This window comes from Agelaius tricolor, unplaced genomic scaffold (genome assembly GCF_023055355.1).
Source record: "Agelaius tricolor isolate 1412-34295 unplaced genomic scaffold, bAgeTri1.0.p SCAF_6, whole genome shotgun sequence".
NCBI lineage: Eukaryota > Metazoa > Chordata > Aves > Passeriformes > Icteridae > Agelaius > Agelaius tricolor.
Genome location: NW_027269266.1, coordinates 30,562,688 through 30,584,392, shown reverse-complemented (window position 1 = coordinate 30,584,392; position 21,705 = coordinate 30,562,688). Strand labels below are relative to the sequence as shown.

Below are 21,705 nucleotides of genomic sequence, written 5' to 3'. Positions count from 1 at the left end.
TACCAACAGACAAACAAACAAACAAAACAAAAAAATAGAAGTTTTTCAGTAACTCTGTATTTTCAGATGGGCACCTATAGTATTATGATGGTGCTTTTTTTAAGTACTCCTCAAAGCCACCACAAATCAGCCTTCTAAAATAAATCATTGCCTACCACAGTGTTTTTAGCAGTGAGCAAATAATTTCTCACTTTTAAGTGAATATCCACCTTTTCTTTCAAAGTCATTTACTTGCATTCAGCACAAAATAGTAACTAAAATTTGTAGAAAGCAGTCTTTTTAAAAAATCATCAGACTGCATGTTACATTTCCTTACTGCAAGTATTTTTTCTTAGCTGTGTTCTGTGGAAATTTCCTTTGCACAGAAGTGCACAAACATTGCATCTTCAGTGGATGGAGGATCCATGCAATGACAGTCTGGTTTATGTAGAAACAGATGTTCTAGGAAAAGCTAAGCAAGTAACTAAGCTGGTTATGACTAATTTTAGTCTGCAAGAAAAAGAAACAGCTGTATGCAAGTTCAGGTTTGGGGGTGTCAAAGGCATTTCCACACTGACAGATTTTCCTTCTGTATCTGTTGTTTGCACAACATTTTCCCGAATTCATGCAAACATAACATATTTTCACACAATCCCTTCATATTTCTACTGTTTATCACACTTAAAACCATTCACAGCCTTTTTATGCGTATCACTAACTATTAATGAGTACTGTGTTTCTCAGATAATGCCAGAAACAAAAGCATCCTTTATATAAAGCAGCAGTTAAGGAAATACCCTAAAATTCCACAACTGCTGTGATTATGTGATGCTTAGGAACTTTTAGCCAAACACACAGAAATCTGGTTTTTCCTCTGTGTAGGGGAAAAAAATTACCGAAAACTCCTTTTGTTTTCCCAGTCACTAACTCAAAACTCTTTTTCATTCAAAAACCATCTTACAATATCTTATAATACAAGACCAATTCAATTGGTCTAATACAATTCAAGGTCCATTGTAGCTCAGATCTCCCATCTACTAAATAAGCCAAAGCACGCTAGGGTTGGTGTTTGGGATCTCTGCCCTAAAAGTTGTTTCTGTAACAAAAAGCAGTGATGTGAAGCAATCTGTCTCTGAGTATTGTGAAGATACTGCACACTACCAAAGCTGCACTACAGCCCACATCAACTCCATCCTCACCTGCATGGCTTTGGTGACATCCTAGCTTGTTTCCTTCCTGGGCATGCTACCCCAAAAATGCCTCTGATGTGCAAAACATACAGACATGGGACAGAAAATCTGCTGGCTGCTCCCTGCTCAGGCCAGTCAGGGCAGCTTTGTACATAAAAGTATCTCAACACTGTGTGCCAAAAAACCAAAAGCCCTCTTCCTTTTAAAAAAATCAGATTCACAACTCTAACTCAAAAAACGGGGCAGATCAAAGTATCAAAATAATCCAGTATGAGGCATTTTGCTATAAATTTAGACTGTTTTGAAGAGCACCTCGTTTCATATTAGTATTTGTTAAAAGCACAGACTTGCCTAAATTATCTGACTTCAAACCAGAACTGGATACTCTGCTGGTATGTGGAAGGCTGTGCCCTCAGGTGATTCATTAACATGTTGCAAAAGCTCAAATTATGGAACATTAGCAAATCCTAAACAAGTTTTTTTGGAGAACATTATACTCCTTACACCATCTCAACTTTCTGAATGCCAAGTACGGTTTTTTTCCCACCCACAAGCATTTTCCTCAGCAGCCTGTTGCCATGGCAATCCTAGCAACTGCAGGACAAGTCTCTTAAAAAAGATTTCTGACAACAGCTGTATCTGCCAACTTAGCAGCACCTCTTGTCAATGTAATTCCAAGTTGCAGAGAAACCCGTTATCCCCTAACAGCTTGCTTCAAACTGTGATAGCTGCCTTTCTTTCATATAAGCACAACTACATCACCATAATATGTCTGTCCTGGTAGGCAAGTATGCTTTTGCAATCCATGGTTGTGTACAGTGAGTTTTTAATAGAGATAAATGAAGAGGGGATGCCTCGAGGACAAGCCTATGGAAATTACATGGATATTAAAGACACTGCGAAATCTGCTTAGAGGTCTCATGTCCTGCAACCTTCACTTTCAACAAAGCTTTTTGGTATCTTCTCCTCTACTTACAAGCTGCTACCCCTTCCTTCTTTTCAAAATCTTGCACTAAGACATTTAAGATCAATCTGTCCCTGGAATCAAACAAGGAAGAGCAAGCTCTCCAAGCAGCAACACTACTAATGAACCATTTCCTATAGATTAATGTCCTAATTCCCACCACCACAGCTTGCACACATACCCACAAGTATTTTCTTCCCATTGAGTACCAGTACTGCCTGCTGCTGAAAACACAGGAATTAAAATTCATATTTTAGCTACTCACTCCCATCTTCTCATATACTCCCATCCCAGCAACTAAGCTGATCAGATCACTCATACCAAGTGTCCTATGACATTCCACTGCCTTACTTTGGGCCAAATAGCAACGGTTTCCAGTAAAATTCTGAGCTGGCAAAACTCAGAGTGTTTACTGAAACTATTCATGTAGAAATTGAGAAAGGCCAGAATTGGCAGCAACCAGTTTCTTCATAATATCAAAGAAAAAAAAGTTTTGAAAGACTGAGGAATGCACCCAAGACCTTTGCAGGATATCTGTGAGAAATTATTCTTTTATTAACAGGCTTTTCTTCTTATTACCCTTCCACTTCTGAAAATGTAGCATTCACATTCTCTGAAAAAATCCCTTCACCCACGATTTTTCTCCTGGGAAGCTGAGAAGTCTCAGAAAAAAGGAAAAAAATTCTCATCTCATTTACTCCTCCTCTGTTTTGCTCATGTGGAATGTGTTTGGAGATTGTTTACCCAAAGGTGATTGTCTGATTGAATTCTGGTGTGAGTTGTTTTGACTCTTTGGCCAATCAGTGCCAAGCTGTGTCCAGACTCTTTCCAGAGTCACGAGCTTTCATTATTATCTTTTTAACATTGAGTAAGTAACCTTTATGTATCCTATAGTATAGTATTATAAAATAATAAATTAGCCTTCTGAAAACATGGAGTCAAATTCATCATTCCTACCTTCATCAGGATATTCCCAGCAAATACAATATGAAAACAAACTAGTTTTGCAGAAAACTAAGAGTGGAATGTATCTGGTCTGGAAAGATACACAGGGAAAGCAAATAAAAATGTACCTCAAGCAATAAAAACTAATAAAGAATTCTTAAAATAATTTTAAAAAAATAGAAAAAATAAGCAAACACAACACTCCAGGAAACTGACAACAGATTTTCATCTGTTTTAAGTAATCACATTTAGCAATATCAGTAGGACCACAGGGATGAGGCCATGCACAAGGACTCTTGGAACCCCTTTCACATGATAGATGGATAGACAGAGCAACCTGGACAGAAGCTTCCTGCCTCCTCCTCTGGCAGCCTCTGCTCCCCAGCCACAGGCGAGTGCAGCATGGGCAGTGCCAGTGCCCATCCCTGAAGAGGCATTGAAAGGTGTCCCAGAAAGGGAGAGTGACACTAGCAGACCTTGTCCAAGTGTCACCAGTGTACCTCAGAAGGGCTCAAAGCTTTTTAAAGTCCTGTTGCCATCAGCTCCTGAGCCTTTCATGCTCAGTGCTGGCCAGGGGCAACAGGGCTCCTACTCCCACCTGCTATTCTCTCTTTGAAACCAAAAGTTTGCACAGCACCCAGGCATTCAAGCAGCTCACAGGTGCACCTGAATCTATCTCTTGGTTCTGTGACCAAGGGAGGTGTTTTTTCCCTCAGAAGGGGAAGAAGTTTTTTCCTTGGCTGTTTCCTCAGCACCAGAAAGAACTTGGGTCAGACATAAATAGACCTGAGGCAAATAATACTCTAAAAATCACTTCCCCAGCACAGCCTGAACCATTTTTGACAAAACCATTTAATTTCTAGAGTATGCCCATGGCAACAGATCAGACAGTCCTTCCCAGTCTGCCCTGCTTTCAGTTAAACAGACTCCTCTGGGGAACACTGTGCTGCTATTTGGAAGCATCTGTTACACATCCTATCATCTAAATGCTTTAAAATTTGTTACTCACCTGGTCACACGTGTTTAAGTTCAGACCAGCTGAAATCTGCAGTGCCCAGAGCCTGTACTTCTCATCAACTCTTGGACATTGCAAGTTTGGTGGAATTTTAAACATGTTTGGTCTATTCAGAATTTGAAATTTTCCACAGTCACCTGATAGTGCTTAATGAGATAGCATAGAAATCAGTGGAGATGATGCAAACCTCCTGCAGAAATGTGCACTGACAACTAGTAGAATATAAGCATGCTGCAGAGGTCAGAATCTTCCCTACTATGGCCAGATGCCCTTCAGAGGAAGGAACTGAGAGAAATCTCTTACATTGGCATCTGTCTAAAAACTCAGTGACAAAACTTTAGGTAGCAGAATAGATCTGTGCTGGCAACTTTTTTTCTCTAAAGGCTGCAATTAAGAAGCAATATAGAAGGCTTTCTTCGTGACCAGCAATATCATCTAATGTTTCCATGCCAAAGGACCTGTCTAGACATTAACATTTTAAATAGGAACTACTAGCCCTCTGTATCAGTCTCCTAATGCTGATTAGCAGCTCTTTCAGGTCATTTCCATCAGTGCTGACATGTCACACAAAGCCTACCATTTTCATCAGACAGAAGTTTTGAAATTAAATTACATTTCTTACCAACATTAACTATCTCTCATGAATCTCTTTATCAAGAGATACAAACAGCACTTTGTAAATATGTCATGTTTGCCAGTCTTTTCACTACAATTTTTTCAAATTACAGGTCACTTGAATGTGTGTCCCACATTATTCACTGTTTTAAAATGCATTCACGTTGCAGGTTTCAAAAAGAGAAAGATTCATTTATGACTATCATTTTGTATGTAGAACTGACATACAATTAAAAACTTTAATAAAACAGTTCCTGCCTATTCTCTGTTGATCTCTTGCTGTGCCAATATCTGTCTTCAGAAGAACAGCCACCATAAATTTGGAAATTAAGGAAATTAGGAATTAAAAACATAAAGAATGCCATTATGAAAATATAAGTATACCTCAAACTGGTTTTTGTGGAATAGAATACAGATCTTATTACTACACTTTCCTGTAATTATCCTGACAGAATTGGAAAATGGGAAAAAAAAGAAAGTAATGCATTTGATATCTTATGTCTCATAAAATATATGCTAATGCTTCATAAACATAATCCTCTAATCGAAAAACAATAGACCAAAGAAAGTTTTGTGGCTAGAAAAACACCAGCACATTACACAGCAGTCTCACGTAGCTTTTCCCTTAATGTTTTGCTACAACATTTTATTGACAGTGACATCTTAATACACATGACAAAGGAACAGGTCAGTCACAAAATAAATGTGCAGGTTTTGTTTCCTTCCTTTTCCAAGAAGAATGGAGAAAGTCCTTTACCCACACACACAAAAAGTTCAGACACATCTTTTGATTTTGACTTAGTTGCAATAGGCAAAACCACCAGTAGTTCACATACAAAACCAAAATCTGCCATCATCCTTTTTATGTTGTCATAGAACTATTAAATATGTCCTTGTTGTCTTCTCAAGAGTACTTTGTCCAGCACATTCAACATTACAGGTTTTTAAAAGATCTTTTTTTGCTTCTTGAGATGGAGCAAAGAACCAGTTTTCTTAAAAAAGCTTTGCTCTCTTGCTAAAGAAATCCCATCATGTATACTGGACGAAGAAAGAGAATTCAGCATTCTGTATATATATATATATATATATATATTCAGCATTATATATATTACTATATAAATCTTGTAGTATTTCCTGAGTGTTAAAAAAACCCAAAACAGTGTTTCCATAATTTCAATGAAGTGTGAAGTGCAGCAAAACTGCTCACACAAAATAAGCATTTTCTTTAGGAGAGCCAACAGTTCTTAAAGAGAACTTAAGAGAATATAACCCATAACATATTCAAAGATCAAGCATCTTGAAAAGTGGTTGCATAGAATTAAAGCTTTTACATCCAGATAAAGAACAAACTCCACACATATACAAGCTACTTACCTTTCTAAAACCAGGTTTGCCAAAAACTGGTTTTAGTCTGCGTTAGTCTGAGGACAAGCTTTTGTCAACGCACAATTTGATTCCAAGAAGTCATTACATCTCCTGACATTCAAAGTGTGGAGAGAGCATACAAGTTATTAGCTGCCATTTTTCATAGGTGTTTGATGGCTTATAACAGCCAAAAATTAAATCAAAACAGTCTCACTGCTGTTGAGACAAGTAATGCCCCACCTTAAGCTTTCAGTCTTCATAATTTAGGTGCATTTGCAAGCCGGCTCTCATTTTCTTCCAAGAGTTAATGAATCAGATCAGGACAGGTAATGTACCTCAGAGAAATAGTTTGCAATGAACATTTTTAACAGTTTAATTACCAGCTAGCATGCAGATCTTACTTTTCAATCCTTCCTCACAAACATTAGCATGTATCTGCTATCCTAAATTAGAGGAGACAGCAGTTCTGGCAAACTCTTCATTCTCTTTACATGGAAGACTTGGGTTTTAGGTTGGCTGAGAGAAGCATAGTTTCCCCTCGAATAACTTAGTATCTGAACCATTGTAAAACAAGGTCAATTCCAGAAATATGGCTTTTGGTAGACAACATTCTACCTGTAATTCAATGAAAAGATCCAGAGTTCAGAGCTGGAAAGAGAACACCTGTGCAACTGAATATTTTGTTAACCTTAGAAGCACACTTTTACACTCTGTACCTTACAGTATTAAATAAAACACTCTGAGTCTCAATGCCAGAATAAGAACCCAAAGGAGAATTACCTATGATTATTAAATCTAAAATCCCCTTTATTAGAAAAAGTTATTCCATAAACAGAATGAGTAAGGTTTGATCCACCTCCCCAAATTTCTACTGGGGACAAGACAAGCAGCATTTGCCTCCTGCAGTTGGCTCAAAGCCACACAGATTCTGACCAACATGCTCACACCAATTAGCCTGCAGAGCACAGAGGAAAGGCAGCCTGTGGTTCTCCTTCTGGATTTTCCCCTCCCCCTGCTGCAACCCTCACATTAAAGAAAACTATTCATTGTTTGGGTATTTTTACTTTTTCTCACTCTCCTCTTTCAACATCCTCCTGCCCATCTACGTAAAAATTGATGCTTTTAGGGCAGGAGATACGCTCCCAGCAGGACTCCAGCTGCCTCCCACAGCATTCTTCAGTCAACAGCAAATATTTTAGCCCTCAATTTATTCATTTTTTGGCCTACCAAATATTCAGAAAAGCATAGCTATGAACTTATTTGTGCAACAGATTCTCACTCATCATGTATTCATTTGATGAACAATTCTTTTTGACATTACAGAAAAGAATAACTCATTTCAGTTTGAAGGGGAACAACAGTACTTGAAATTCTGAAATCTGAATTAGATTTTTTCTTTTTCCAAAACTAAATGCTATCTTTTGTTCTCACGTATACAGAAACTTGCTGGGAGATGGAGGATAAGATTAAGCACCTCAGGTAGAATCAAATAATTTTGAATGTGCTCAGCTGGTGTGTAACAGGACACTCTGCCTGGAATGGGGTAAACCAACTTGAACAACACCCTATTTGCAAAGCTATCTGTGCTGCTTTTGGTGTTGAATAATGCTGAAAGCAGACTGACTCATCAGCTCCAAAATTAAGCATCCTGAGAGTGAGGTGAAGATGTAGCTGGCCTGGTGAAGTGCCTGATAAAAGAAGGGAAAAGTGATACTGCTGATAACTTATCTAAAGCTGCTGGACTGACACAGCTGGCTGGAGACTTCTGACTGATCAGTCCCAATCTTTAATGGCAGGGTCTTCTGACATCCCCCTTCTTGGAGTCTGTGGAGATCCTCCCTTGGGTTGGGGATGCCCCTCAAGGTTATTCCTCAAGGCTGAGCAAAAGAGATTTGCCTACAGTCGTTGGTATGAGTCAGTAACATCTATCTCTACTTATTTAATGGCTTTTCCAGCTTCCTCATAATTGCTTCAATTGTGCTTAAAAATAGAGAATTAGACTATACTAGTAATTATAGCTTCTGCCTGTGGAATAAATAATTCTGATTAAGATATTTTAGTCTAATCGTTACCATAATAAATATTTTATATAAATATATCTGGTTTGCCATCCTTAATTTCTCAGGACAAAGTTGTACAAAGGTTCAATTACACTTGGATAATCCTTTAGACATAAAGTGTTGACTCAGTCTGGGGCTAAGATTGGATCCAACCACATCCAGGTTCCTCTGTGAGGAGTTCAGAAAGCAAGGGGGTCCTTTCTGCACTGCATGACTCAACTAATAAACTTTGTGTGAGGTTCCCATTCTGTTTGTCACACAGCATCACACAGGTGACAGGTTATGGCTGAGCCTGGGTCCTTCCCTAGGGAGGTGACTAAAGCAGCCTGTGGGATCAGAGCCCAGCCATGCCAGACAGCATGGGTACAGTGAATGGAAAATCAGAGCTGAAATCAGTGTAAAGCAGCTAATGATTCCTTCTGCCAGAAGAGAGATTGCTAAAAGCTGCAAGGCAAGAGTAGGCTTCTAGACAAAAATAGTATATTTAGTTACAAAAAAAAAAAAAAACATAACAGGTATACCTGTGGGGTCTTCCAAACTGGAAAACCTTTGTTGTTTTTTTCAATTATATTTGTGCTAAGAACAAATACTACCAGCACTTGCATGGCTATAAACTCCTTCTAGAGAGGCTCAGGGATGTACAGCCCTGAGACCTGCCAGTCATTTAATATGCACAACGTGCTACAAGGACACTGACAACTTGACAAAGTCACTGCACGGATGCCATCCCTGTTGTGAATTCACACATCGCATTCCCCTCGCTCCCGAACCTCAGACAGACAGACGGGGTTTATATTTAGGATCAGAAACACAGGATCAGAATGGAGAGGAGCTCCTTTTTCTCCACTTAGGATCACTGACCACTGTCCACTATCCTAACAGCCAAGGAACATCTGAGCCTTTCCACAGGATGATCCAAACTAGGGGAAAAATGCTGTTGTGCACTCAAGGAATGTTATAATGCTGGCAAAATACTGATTTGAAAGCCAGGTATTTTAAAAATAAGACATACTTAAGCATTGCCCAGGGCCTATGCAATTATGTTTAACAGCTTAGAGAGCTCATGTGCATGAGAAGAAACCCTTTTCCCTGTGCCTGACTCCTTGGATTAGGCTCAGAAACAGTTAATGCTTCCAGCTGAACGACAGATATACAACCACCCAATAAATCACACAGATGAATTGGTAACTTATCTGTCCCATGATATTTTGTTCAAAGTTCATGGCTGCTCTCAGGAGAAGAAACCATCAGCAACTACCTGTTAAACCCAGCTCTTTTTTTAATGAACACTGCTAATGGCACAGGTACTGGCATTTGCTCTCTGCTTCTATAATTTAAAAAAAAAAATATTTTCTAACAGACATATAAAGAAATTTTTTTGAAAAGAATTGGAGGTTGCAATATTGATCCTGCAAAACGATTCTTGGTTTTTTAGGATAAATTAAAATTTCACTTAAGATATGACATCAGTGTCCAGTTTTCACAGCCAGTAACATTATGAGATATATTGTACCTGGTTTTTGGATGTATAGATACCAATAAAGTTTCAGAAAAAAAAGTAGTATGCAAGTACTAAGAAGTCAAAGACATGCCTTCTAGTAAGGAAAGCAAGTTTCTTTTGCTTGGACATCATCAACATGAGTGAAAAGTGGTCAGAACTCCTGTATTTAATGGCATTGATATTTTTATGATCCAACCTCTTTTCCAACTAAAAAGAAATAGCACTAAATAAATGTAGTAACTTTTTTATATCCTTAGAGTGGAAACAGTAAATAAGTTAAAGCACAGAATATTTTTAAATTACTTTAATAAAACCAGTTTTTGATGATCAAAGTACAGTTTAGTAGGTCTGAATCTGGCAGAGCTAACACTTAAAATGGACAAATATTGTCAACTCAAAATGTAAAACAGTAAATTATTTCTTAGAATGTATGCTCCCAGTATCAAAAGGAACACAAAAGTTTTTCTATTTGTAACCTCTCTCTTTAACAATATTTTGCTGTGAGAAAGCTGACTTCTGCAACACACACATAGACATTTCCAGAACAGCCTTCCCCAATGGGTATAGTAACAGGGATAAGTGGGAAACTAGAGTAAACTTCCACTATTATGTTTGTAATAATCTCTTCGAAAAATGAAAAATTCTTTTCTGGGTTTGTTTTTTTTTTTTTTTTTTTTTTACTTTTCTTTATGAATGTTATTTGTATTTGTTGATTTCTTGTGATTACATTTATTGAAAACCCCATTTATTTTCAAGACCAAGCAGAGGACGTGTAGAATGGATTGCTTGCCAGGGCCAGAAGAGGGAGCCCAAATTAGTACTTTCATTTATTAGGCTAAAGCAGCTTGTAACTGTAGAATTTAACAGCAAAGGTGCTTTTAAAACATTAATTAGACACTTTGATGCATTACGCATTTAAATTAAAATAACAGATTAGTCTTCCTGATTGGCATCTGTAGTAACGGCAGTATGGGTCAGAGTTAAAGGTAAAAAAGCACTCTTAAAACTGAACCTTCACACCACAGGTGATATCTGAACAAAACCCAAGTTGCCCTGCAGTAAATGCCTTCAAACTCACCTCTTTTCCTTTTTGCCCATCAAGCACAGGGAGGCATTCTCTCCAATGGGAAACAAAGCTTTGCAGGCTTTGTTCTTGCTGTAAACTCTCAGTACACACACCTCCTGTAAGGTCTCCTCTCCAGTCCAAGAGACACCTCCAGGTATTTTTAAGAACAAACTGACTTACACCTCTCTGTTCTCAAAGCACAATCTGTTAACCCAGGCTCTGCTTTTGCTTCCTAAGCTGCACTCTCTGGCAGTTACTCTGTACCAAGTTCTTGCTGTGCTGCTTTGCTGAATTAAACCACCACACATTCACTAAATTTTGTATTTTCCTGTGTACTACCTTTAATACTACATAAGTTGCCATATCTGTGAATGTGCACAAAGGAAACAAAAGCACATCTCCCTGAGGTGACTCAGTCTGTGCTGGATTAGACATGATGAATCTCTTGGATAAGTAAGTTTGTACCAAACAGCATGCAATTATTGCTTTACATGCTATAAATAACATACCATTGCTACTTAAAGTTTTCAGAATTTTAGTGTAATAATTGTTATGGACAGCAACAGACAAATAGAATTGGGGGAATAGTACCAACAGAGAAATCTGGGATAAAGTATACAAGCAAGATCCCTTCAAGTAGCTCATAAGCATGGAAGTTGGTTTGCAAGTCTATAGAATATCATATTTAAAAAAAATGTTTATATGATGGCAAGAACGGAGCCTACAGAAGTGTGAGAGAAGAAGGGTATGTTTCAATTTTATGTCAAGGAGATGAAATCAACAGAAAGGGGAAAAAGATTTAAAGAAAATATTAAAATGTCAATATTAACAGAACAAATCTCACCACATAAAATCCATAACCAAGATGAGTTTAAAGGACTCCACAAATAAAGAAAATGTATCATAAAAGTCTAAGATATATCTTTTCTTTGCCCTCCTACAACCTAATACTTAAATACAAGATTATTCTCTCAGAGCTTAAACCCTCTGACCTACAACTCTCTAAATATGCTTCTCCATTTTCAAAGAAATATCTTTGTAACAGTTCTGGAGATTAGAAACACATTGATTAAAGAACCAATTTTATTACAATGAGATAATTAAAAATTAATTTCAGCAAAGGAACAAAGCAACAGAATAAATAAATTAATAAATACAGATATGCAGGTAGGCACAGAGAAAAATAATCAATGCAGTAATGACCAATGTACCAAATAATAAATATTTATTTATTAATCTCATTCCTTCTTTGTTGGCACTGGATTCCTCTCTTTCCGTTTAGCAGCCTTCTCCATTTTCAGCTGTAACAAAAAAAGACACAAGCAGTGGTTCAAACACTGGTTTGCAAATCGGCTAACAATGCAGCATTAAATTCCTACATCCAGTCACAAATTTACCAGGGTGCTACATGCAGTGGAGAAAGGTACACAACATTATTATCCCAAGCCAGCACTGCTCACGTTGCACCAGTAGACAAAGGAGCACTTCCATGGCGCTGCAGCTCCTCCCCTACTGAAAGCAGGCTGCCTTATCTCTGGTAATGGCAGCTCAGGTATTTGGGTATCCCTCAAGGCCAGTGTGTCTCAGGAACGCCCAGGGTTTATCTCCATGTCAATGGAAGGTGGAGCAGTTTTATTGCAGATGTCCAACAGACACAATTAGATGAACCAGCACACATAAAACCACATGGGAATGGTGCTGAACCTTCATCTCAGAGCCTCCCTGCTGACCCACAAGGCCATGATTTCCTCCTGTAAGATTTTTTTCTACACAACAGGATCTTGTAGCATTGTAAAATTCATCAACACATACACATTTCACTCTGTCATTTCATAGTAAGACTATTTACCCAAACAAATACATCTGTTGGTTTTAGAAGCTACGATTTTTCTCAAATACTGCTACACCAGTGAATGAAATCATATTTAGAGCAATTATATAAAAGGGATATGGAGACTTTTGCATCCCATCTAACACATACACTGCTATTTAAAATGCTAGAAAGAAAGAATTAACATGCTTTTTCCCATCATAAAATAATACCAAAAGGAAACAAGACCTCATTGGGATGTCTACAAATTAACTTACTGCTAAGCAAATGTTGTTGGTCTACACAAAAATGCATTTTAAATCACCTTTCCCCCTTTGGAGGCTTGAGGTTTTTATCAAAAATTTCTACTAGCTTTTGCAAAGAAAATAAAATGTCAGGGGAAAAAAGAAACAAAGAAATTTGAATTTGATGTTTTCTATGAACCAATGTAATATTTGCAACATCTGTCCATATTTTCTGAGTATTTACAAAGCAATGAAAACTATTTTGAATTTCACAAAGCTAGAACAGCTTTCTCTTTAACAAAACCTTGTTGCAAGCCAGCAAGCAAAATAGCAAAACAGTTTCGATTTTACAAGTTAATTATGCAACATTGCTTTACAAAAGAATTCATAAACAGTCGAGACATACTTCAGCTGAGATGGTGGAGCTACAGGGCTAATGTGAATAACCTACACCACAGGGCATTTAAACTAAAAATAGAGTGGTGGAGGAGGCGCCTCTAAGTGAGTGATACAGATCATCTAAGAAAGACAGACCAAATTTAGCCAAACTTACACAGACAGTCATTAAAAAAAATATATATATGAGTTTCTATAAGTGAGGTAGCAAACACCTAGTCCTAAATGTCAAAGGGAGTTTCTGTGACTCTGTGTTGTTGTTTCTTTCTGTCACATAGTAAAATGCTTTGGTTTTCTGTAATAGGGAGTTACCCTCAATTAAAATCTGCCTGGTTAAGGTAAATGCCATCCTACACATGACCGACCTCTGAAATCCTGTAGTAGCTCATAACTGTATTTTAAAATTTATGTTAAGAAGCTCACTTTCTCAGCAATTGAGAAGGAATTATATAACGCATTTTTATGCCACCTAAATCATACATTTATGGAGTTTAGATATCCTCTTGTGAAAGTGCATTTAAATTAAGCAATAAATGTAATAACTTGCCCGTTCTTGATAGCATTTTTCAAAGTAAGCCATGTCATCAGCTTCTGATTGTTTTCCATGAGAAACTTGCCCTGTGGCACTTGAACTACCTGAAAAACAAAACATAAACAGAAAACAAAACCCTTTTTTTATTAATGATACTTGCTGTTCCGTTAGTTATGTTTTACATTTGGCAAAACCGATTTAAAATGGGAACTCGCCTTTATAGGCAAGTACAAAACAGAGCATTTGAGACCAAAGAGAAACTTTTTTAATCCAGGCTTGCACCTACTATAAATTGTTTTAAAGGAGTTCAACTGTTATATTAATTGGTACATTTTTGTACTAAATCAGGGACATAAAATAAGTGTACGTGAACCATAATCCCACATAGAAAAAGCTTTCTGGCACAAGACAGTTTCACAGGATTGTGCTGAATATGTACAACCCATTCAGATATGATGAGTTTCTAAGAGAAATTAAGAATTTTAAAAACTGATCCAATGAATACATGACACCATTGATGGGAAATATAACAAGCACTAAGAAAAAAATAATTTCAGGTAAAACACACATCACAAGCAAAAATAACAAGTGTTAAGTTATTCTAAGCATTTGAATAGTACATTAATATTGTACTAACTTATCATACAGCAAAGCTTCAATATTCATTTTAATGTCCAGAGCATCCTTCAATTAATTAATAAAATCAATTAATTATATATTAAGTTATTTTTGTATAACAGTATTATCCTATTTGTACATCACCTGCTATTTGTGGCATGGATTGAGCAGAACTCGAAGGTCCCTGAAATGCTTTTAGAAATGGATGATCCATGCTAGTAATGGGGGCTTCTAAAAGTTCAGCAGAGGGAGCACCTGTCAGAAAATAAGGTGAATGGAAACAATAATTAACTCCAGGAGATACAGTCCTAATACACATGCTGGGGTCAGAACAAGGTTACAGATTCATATCTACAACTATCAGTGCAGACCCCATAAACTGGAGTTAACAAAAGCATTACAAGGATGGCTTCAAAGGCATGAAAAGCTTTGTTTCTTCAATTACTACAGTAATGTTTTAGTTTCTAAACTTCAGAAAAATCTGGGAATCCAGTTCAGAATTTAAAAAACTAATAATGGGTATGTGGCAATAATAGATAAAACAGTATTTCAGGACAAAACATGTGGATTACTAAATAACACAAAATTACAGAGCAGAAAAAGTATCAAGACCAACTAACATGTCTGTTAAAAAGTTCTACCAATTCTACCTCTTATTTTTCATGCTGAACAGCTATTAACCTTTGAGTTTGGAAACAAAAATGCTGTGAATATATAACCAAAAAAATACCTGGGCAGTATTAGGCTAAAGGACTATCATAAATAGAACATGGAAGTACTAGGTTACAGGAAGAATTAGAAGTTACAGGTTCTCTCTAAAGGATATGCTGCATTTCAAGAAGAAACAACTGGATTGAACATCAGAATTGTTGAAAAATAGTTTTTTTCTCAACTCACTACAGTGAGTAGGACAATGTGATCCCTTAAAACCTTGAGGACAGCTGAAAGGAACAGTCTTTCTGCAGTTCTACTCCTATTCATCCAACTTGCCTTCAGACTTTGAAACTCTATTTTGATTTAGTACTTTTCAAAACTTAGGTGGAGAATTAAAATTTCAGCTGCACATACCTATTCCACTGTCATCAAGCCTCATGTAGCCTTCTGCTAGAGAGCTAAAACCAGTCAGTCCTCCCATGGCAGCGTAAGGAACATCCTGCCCCACGGGCTTTCCTTGGGCTAAGCGCTCCTCCTTGGTTTCCACAACTGTTTCGTGAGCATATGCTGGCTGACCACAGGCACAGGTAAAGCAGCTATGAAAGCCTGAACACTTGGAACCTGAGAAACAAATAAATGAGTGAGATGGTGATGGGATTTAAGCATCCAGCTGTATGAAAAGGCTGTATAAAAGAGAAAGGATGACTCCTGGGATTAGATCATGAGGGCTATCCAGTCACAGGATCTTCCTGAGCCAAGTTTCAAGCACCTCTGAGGATGGAGATTCCACCTCTCTGAGCAGCCTGGACCAATACTGGATCAGAAATTTCTTTTCTGATATCTAACTGCATTTCCTATGTTGCAACTTGTGCTCATTGTCATTAGCAACATGCCTCTCCGTCCACTTACAACAAACAAAAAGTTCTGACACTGGGTAAAGCCGACAATCTGCCAGCATTTTGGCAGCATTCCCTCCAAAGATGTATAGCACGTATCAATGTTGCAGGGTGAAGAAACTTTATATCACAATTTATTACACAAATCACAATTTAAATATCTTTTAAAATTAGCGAAATTTTCTCAGAGACTGTGGAATAGAGAAAATAGAGACTGTGGAAGCAACAAAATGGGTTCTACACAGGAGTATCATTAGACTGACTTTCAGGGTTTTTTAAGCTTCCACAGCCACAGGATGGAATTGAAATAGTTATACAAATGTTATGTGACATTCTGAAACAGAGTAAAGTGACCTGTCTGCCCTAGCTACATCTAAAACTGTCATCAAAGCCCCTCTGGAGCAATGATGTGACCAAGAAAATGAGGAAGTGATGTTGCAAATGTTTCATTATACAAATCACCCTTGTCCCAGCTCACAGTTCATTTTGTGGAGCTTTGTGGAACTTTCATAATATGTTGATCACATTCTTGAAAATGTTAAAGGTTTTTTAATATTATTTTGGGCACTCCTCAGTAACAGAACTCTATGTTTAGACACAGAATACAGTATATGCAGCATATGCAGAGCAACAAGCAGTTAAATTTTTCAATTATAACTTATCCTTCATCTTAGATTTATCAACACTGGACAAGACTAATACCATTACATTAAAACAAAAAAATTCCAAAATAGAAGCAATTCTTGGCACTTCACTGTGAAATCTGTGAAGCCCTCAGAAGTGTCTGGTATTTTTGAGAAACACTAAGCATAGGGCATTATATATATTAATATTGAAAACACTGTATTCTATGGATTCAGTCTGAATTATCCAGCTGCACATCTAAGATTTTCACATCACTTTGTGCAAATTCTTGAAAGGCTGTCATGTAGACATTTTATGGTTTATTCTGTGGTATAGGATTCTCAACCAGCAAAATCTGTTTACACTTTTTTTCTGTACAAAATAGAGACATTCCATGAAAGAAATTTAATAACAGTGCAGAACTCCAGCAAAAAAAAAAAATCTTCATCTTACGTAATTTGAGGTTTCAAACTAAAAGATCTTTATGCATTATTTATTTCCTGTGGTTAATAATTACTGTTGTTTCAAAATATTAACCTCAAACAACTGCAGCAAAAAGCTTCTTCTTCATCCCTTCTCTAAGATCTTGCTGAAACTCCATTCCATTTGCATTTTTAGACCCACAATTTCTATGGCCATGAACCGCTTCGTTAGAGTGCTTGCAATAGAATTATTTGGGAACAGAATACTACTTCCTGTTGACTTGAGAAAAGACATAAAAATATATGAATGTTCTAGTCAGCTAGGCAATAGAGGAATGGAGACCAACACTTTTCTCTCCCAAACTACCAAGTTCAGGTCGAAAAGGCACGTGCATGCAGCTGGAAGTGACAAACTGCAAACAGGGTGCTTTCATACTGTCTAACTTCAGGCACCTGTCTCCATAAGGACCAGAAGCATTCAGAGATTTAAACTCCTTCACAGGACGTGGCAAAACTAAGGATGTTGTTCTAAACCCTCCTGTGCAAAAGGTGATGTCTTCCTTCCCACTTTTCATCCTTTCTCGAGGATGAAAACACACATTGGTTAGAAGAGGAATAGAGGATTTGTCTTTACAAACAAGCTGTGGATCTGCTGGTAGATAAAACTAGCACTGGGAGATAAAGAAACAATGGGAAGAATTCCACTGATTGATGAATGGAAAAAGATATTTGCTTTTACAAATAAACTTTATGTTTGCTGATAAAGGAAATTAGACATTGAAAGGTGAAAGAAACAATGGGGAAGAAAAACCTCTAAATTCCGTAAGAATTAAAAATTAAAAGTGAGGGTTTTACATTAGAGGGAAATCTTCGGTATCAGGTGTTCCAGGAAGTCTGTACCTCTCAAGTACCTCAGCCAATTGGGAAAGAGAGAAGGGAAATGCGGCCGGGAAATTAGGATAAAAAGGAGGCTGCGTCCTCCAAAAATTTGAGAGATCCCAGGGAAATGCCCCATGGCCTCTCCCTTTATTCGAATAAAGCCAAAAAAGGACTCCTCTGTCTCATCTGTCTCCTTTTTGGACATAAACCTCTGGTGTTTGTGGATTAATTTTCCTAACAGAGACAAGGGCAGCGCACACCCAACACCCTGGGCAGAGCACAGATCCCTCAGGCGCTGTTCCTGCTGAGTCTCCTGGCGAGGAATGCCGCAGCGGTGACTTACAGGAGTTGCAGGGAAAGCCGGGCGCTGCGCTGTGCTGGTCAGCGAAGTGCTTGCAGCGGCAGCGCACGGGCTGGGTGCCGTTCAGGGGCACAAAGTGGTAGGACTGGCACGGGCAGCCCTTCACTCTGCAAGGCACACTGATGGGCCGCTCCTTGGGAAGCACCTCGTAGTCTGTTTTGTGTTGTTTATACCTAAAACAGGAGAAGTAATTACTTTTATAGCTTTGTTAGTATTTATCAGAGAACTACCTGAAAAGCTTATTATTGACTTCACAAGTTTTGTTATGAAGTAGCTTTAATTGTGCTTTTTACTCTTAATTGTGAGTATTTACTTTTTTTTTAATTTAAGAGTAATTTACTCTTAATTGTGAAAATTCAATTAAACGCATATTAGCAGGTGGTCTTACATCTATTCATTACATAAATACCACATATCCTTATGTTTCACTTTGAGAGCACTACCAGAATCAATCAGATCTACGTTAACTCATGCCTTGCAGCTGCATTTCTTGAGACTACAAAACCATTTTGGTCTCAAAAATATATTGACATTTGCATTTACAAACAGTTGTTACTATTTAAAACCTAGTTTTCTCAACCCTTAAACCTTAAATAAACTTGCCAATGTGCTACTTTAATGTGTCTGGGAATACTTCACATTTCCCTGATTTTTGAGAACACTGAAGTGTGAAAGGAGGGAAGCTACCCACCGGTGGGTGCAAAAGCACAGTGTCTCTGGTCCCACAAGCTTACAGTCCATGCCAGTTGGTGATCTCCAGCTCACATACAACCTGTTCTGCAGCCGAGCTGGTAACACTTTTCTTTTGTACTCTTCATATTGCTCAGGAGTAAAGAGCTTTCCTCCATCATCATCACCTACAATTCTGTATACATGGCATAAAAAAAGCCATAAGAAAATGAAGACAATAAAAGTAGATTTCTCATTTTTTTAAGTATATAACAGAACTTTATCTGTAAATGCAAAACAAATCCTGTATTTCATATTACTCTTCTAATAATTTAACAAAACTGCAGCTAATTTTTAGAGAATAATTTTTTGAATAATACTCTTTTTAAAAATTTGCTCTGATGGACTGAAAACCAGTTCTAAGAGAGAAGGAAAAAATTAACACAGCAAACTACCAGGGGTTCTTTTGGGAAAAAAAAAAAAAAGGAATGAGAATCAAGGGTCATGTAACCAGCCAGCTCTGCCTCAGACTTCTTGGCTGACCTCTGGCAAGTCACTTCACCTATCTACACCTGACTGTACTGCAAATTTGTATCAGGAGATTAATCTTGGTCTAGTCTAAGTATTCAGCTGCAAGCAGGGAACCCCACTGCCATCAAAGCAACAAACATCACATCCAAGTTGTCTTCTGATTTGCAAGAGACTATGTTGTTTTCTGTAGCTGAAGTTAGTGGGGGCTGTAGCACTCGATTAAGCTATCACTATGGTCAAATTCAAGGTCACTGAATAGCTGGAACTCCTGAGCAGCATCCAAATTCTGCATTTATGGAATTAATTAAGGACAAAAAATAAAATGTGTAAAATACAATTGAGACTTAACTGCAGCACTTACCTATGCTAAAAGTGATTTTATTAATGTCTGTAAATATTTCAGTTATTATTTATTGGATATGCTAAAATATGCTAAACGAGTGATTCTTTGTCAAATATTCTGTGGATTTGTGCACTGCCAGCAGGATACAGCACCAGAATAATGTGCCAACAGAACGCTATCATTCGCATGTCAACCCAGCCAACACCCACTGAATCACTGCACATCTTATGTAAGAAACACCACTGTGCCTTCCTCCGGTGTTTTACTCAAGGTTTTCCTAAACTAAATTAAGATCTCATCTCAGCACAACGACTGTGTTTATTTTTGTTCAGCCTTTCGAGAGAAGCCCTGACAAGACTAGCAAAGACATGCAGCAGTGTAAGGGATTTATACAATGCAAAACTTGGAATTTACGATGCACAGAATTCCTTGTACTCTGAAAGAGCAGTACGGCTGGCAGATTATCAAGTAATGGCTTGAATTGGACGGGACTTTAAAGACCACCTAATGCCAGCGCCCCTGCCGTGGGCAGGGATGCCACTGGTAGGCCAGATGGCCTCTCACAGCACATCTCACGCCGCCCTGGATGCGAGGGACGATGCGTGACTTCACCGCTGACAGCCACGGCTTGCAGCGCGTCCTCACCGGGGCACACCAGCCACGGCACCTCCGGCCGCGACAGCGAAGGGCGGGCGGTGCATGCGGCTCCACGAAGCCGCCGCACAGCCCGAAGCAGCCAATTCAGAGGCGGGCATGCCTCCGGGAGGAATGCCGGGCCGGCTGCAGGGGATGCGACACGGCTGGAAACGCCCGTCCCCCGCCCCGGCGACCCCAGCGCGCCGCCCCTGTGCGCTCACCGCCGGTACTCCGCGTACTCCTGCAGGGCCTGCGCATCCACCTGCAGCCGCTCCATGCCCGCCGGGCCGCCCGGGACACGGGGCTGGCAACGGGCAGGGCCCGGCCCGCGCACGGAGAGCGGCAGGCGGGAGGCAGCGGGGACAGGCGGGGCAAAGGCGGGGTACAGGCGGAGGAAAGGCGGGGGACAGGCAGGAGAGAGGTGGGGGACGGAAGGGGACAGGCGGGGGAAGGCGGGGAACAGGCGGGAGGCACCCGGAGGTAGCGGAGGGGAGGCGGGCGCAGGCGGGCGGCTGGCCGCAGCACGCTCCGCACGGGCGGCTGAGGAACGGGCGGATGCGGGAGGCGTGTGTGGGCCCGAGAGCACGGCCAGCCCCGAGGGCACGGCCAGCCCCGAGGGCACGGCCAGCCCCGAGAGCACAGCCAGCCCCGAGAGCACGGCCAGCCCCGAGGGCACGGCCAGCCCCGAGAGCACGGCCAGCCCCACAGGCACGGCCAGTCCAGAGAGCACGGCTAGCCCCAAGGGCACGGCCAGCCCCACAGGGCACGGCCAGCCCCACAGGCACGGCCAGCCCCGTGGGCACGACCAGCCCCACAGGCACGGCCAGCCTCGAGGGCACGGCCAGCCCCGTGGGCACGGCCAGCCCCGAGAGCACGGCCAGCCCCACAAGCACGGCCAGCCCCACAGGGCACGGCCAGCCCCACAGGCACGGCCAGCCCCGAGGGCACGGCCAGTCCAGAGAGCACGGCCAGCCCCACGGGCACGGCCAGCCCCACGGGCACGGCCAGCCCCGCCCCGGGTGTTGTCCCGGCCGGGGTGTTGTCCTTACCAGGCGCGCAGCGGGGCGAGGTGCGGCTTTGTTTCATGCGCAAAGCAGGTAGCTAGGTGGCAACCCACAAAAGGCTAGGCCATAAAAAACTTTACACTGTTTATTACGTTTTTAACAAAGGCATCGGCATTCATTGGCTACAAATTGCGCAATTTTTCTACTAATTAGTATTCAGCCCCCTGTTTGCTAGTCATACCTCTCGCTTGTCATGCTAATTAGTACACGGGCACAGTTCTGCCCTTTTGAGTCTGGGGTCTGTTTTGAGCTGGTGGTCGTGATTGCCCACAGCTGGAATTCCCTTTCCCGCAGTCACTGCTCAGTTCTGCTGGCTTCACTCCTG

At 39.9% G+C, this 21,705-nt stretch overlaps 1 protein-coding gene across 1 annotated transcript; it reads right to left on the bottom strand.

Moving 5' to 3' along the window:
* Positions 1 to 11,765: 11,765 nt before the first annotated feature.
* On the bottom strand, positions 11,766 to 20,828 carry FAM221A (family with sequence similarity 221 member A). The gene is made up of 7 exons (XM_071429201.1): positions 20,538 to 20,828; positions 18,829 to 19,002; positions 18,120 to 18,310; positions 15,370 to 15,576; positions 14,446 to 14,556; positions 13,699 to 13,787; positions 11,766 to 12,001 (listed from the first exon to the last, which is right to left on the bottom strand). Exons 1-7 carry the CDS (start codon positions 20,591 to 20,593, stop codon positions 11,939 to 11,941), a joined length of 891 nt encoding a protein of 296 aa, XP_071285302.1. The 5' UTR covers positions 20,594 to 20,828; the 3' UTR covers positions 11,766 to 11,938.
* Between the last annotated feature and the right edge of the window lie 877 nt (positions 20,829 to 21,705).

Coding starts and splice junctions, on each gene's coding strand:
- FAM221A (XM_071429201.1), bottom strand. CDS start 20,593: ATGGAGCGGCTGCAGGTGGATGCGCAGGCCCTGCAGGAGTACGCGGAG. Junction 18,311..18,828: donor CTGTGCTTTTGCACCCACCG/GTGGGTAGCTTC, acceptor CTCCTGTTTTAG/GTATAAACAACACAAAACAG. Junction 12,002..13,698: donor AAAAATGCTATCAAGAACGG/GCAAGTTATTAC, acceptor TTTTTGTTACAG/CTGAAAATGGAGAAGGCTGC.